This window comes from Atheta coriaria, unplaced genomic scaffold, assembly GCF_025399875.1.
Source record: "Atheta coriaria isolate IRGN ID8LTWV9N9 unplaced genomic scaffold, Caltech_Dcor_3.1 hic_scaffold_4_pilon, whole genome shotgun sequence".
NCBI classification, from domain to species: Eukaryota; Metazoa; Arthropoda; class Insecta; order Coleoptera; family Staphylinidae; genus Dalotia; species Dalotia coriaria.
Window position 1 is genome coordinate 941,523 of NW_027045446.1, and position 938 is coordinate 942,460.

At 45.3% G+C, this 938-nt stretch overlaps 1 protein-coding gene across 1 annotated transcript in view; it reads left to right on the plus strand.

Annotated features, from left to right (window-relative positions):
• The first annotated feature begins 7 nt into the window (after nt 1-7).
• The window catches only part of LOC135790766 (programmed cell death 6-interacting protein-like), a 1,270-nt gene continuing 339 nt past the window's right edge, over nt 8-938 (plus strand). The window contains exons 1-2 of the mRNA XM_065301037.1: nt 8-681; nt 742-934. Of these exons, the coding sequence (XP_065157109.1) occupies nt 103-681; nt 742-934 (772 nt within the window). The 5' untranslated portion in view covers nt 8-102. The remainder of the gene's footprint in view (nt 682-741; nt 935-938) is intronic.

Genomic DNA, 938 nt, shown 5'->3' on the forward strand with positions numbered 1-938 from the left:
TAGACAGATAGGATTCTCAATGAAGAAGCGCAATCGGATAGGCAACTTCGTGAGCAGTTCAAGGAACGTTGGACACGTACATCTTCTGATAAATTAACAGAAATGTTCCGGTCTAATATTGCGAAATATCGCCAGATTATTAATAACGCTGTGAATGCAGATAAAACAGTCCGGGAGAAGTTTGAGACGCATCGTAAATTCATGGAGGTGTTAAGTAAGAGTCCAGAAGCTGTGGAAGCAGCTGTTCCGTCAGGTGGACAGTCGAATCTGGCGAATTCATCGGCAGTAAGTACTCTAAGAGGGTTAATGGAAGAGGTTGAAACAATCAAAGCGGAACGAGATGTGATTGAATCCGAGTTAAATTCGTCTTCGTTTGACATGAAAGCGGAATTCATGGCTGCATTGGCTAAAGATGGCGCTATTAACGAACCGCCGATGTCTGTGGAGTGTTTGGGTAAGCATTTCGGGCCGTTGCAAACGCAAGTTCGTCAGAGTATCGAAAGACAAGGCGAGTTAGTCGCGCGGATTCAAAGCGCACATTCGCAGTTTGTTAATGAGCGTGGTAGTACCACGAACAACCGCGATGAGGTTATGAGTCAACTCGCGGCTGCACACGATGCTTTCCGAGACTTGCAGAATCATCTCAAAGAGGGCACTAAGTTCTACAATGAACTTACACAGGTTAGTTTTTTTGTTAATTTTGTGTATTGTTGAGTGTATTTTATTGTTTTCTTCGGATAGTTGTTGGTTGTAACGCAAAACAAAATCAGTGACTTTTGTTTCGCACGTAAAACCGAAAAAGAAGAGCTGTTGAAAGATTTGACACAGGAGAGTAGCCGTCAAACGACACCAGCGCCACCTGCACGGCCTGAGTATCACAAAGACGTACCAACTGGTCCGCCATCATCCGCGCCCAGTCAACCGACGCCGCAGGGCGT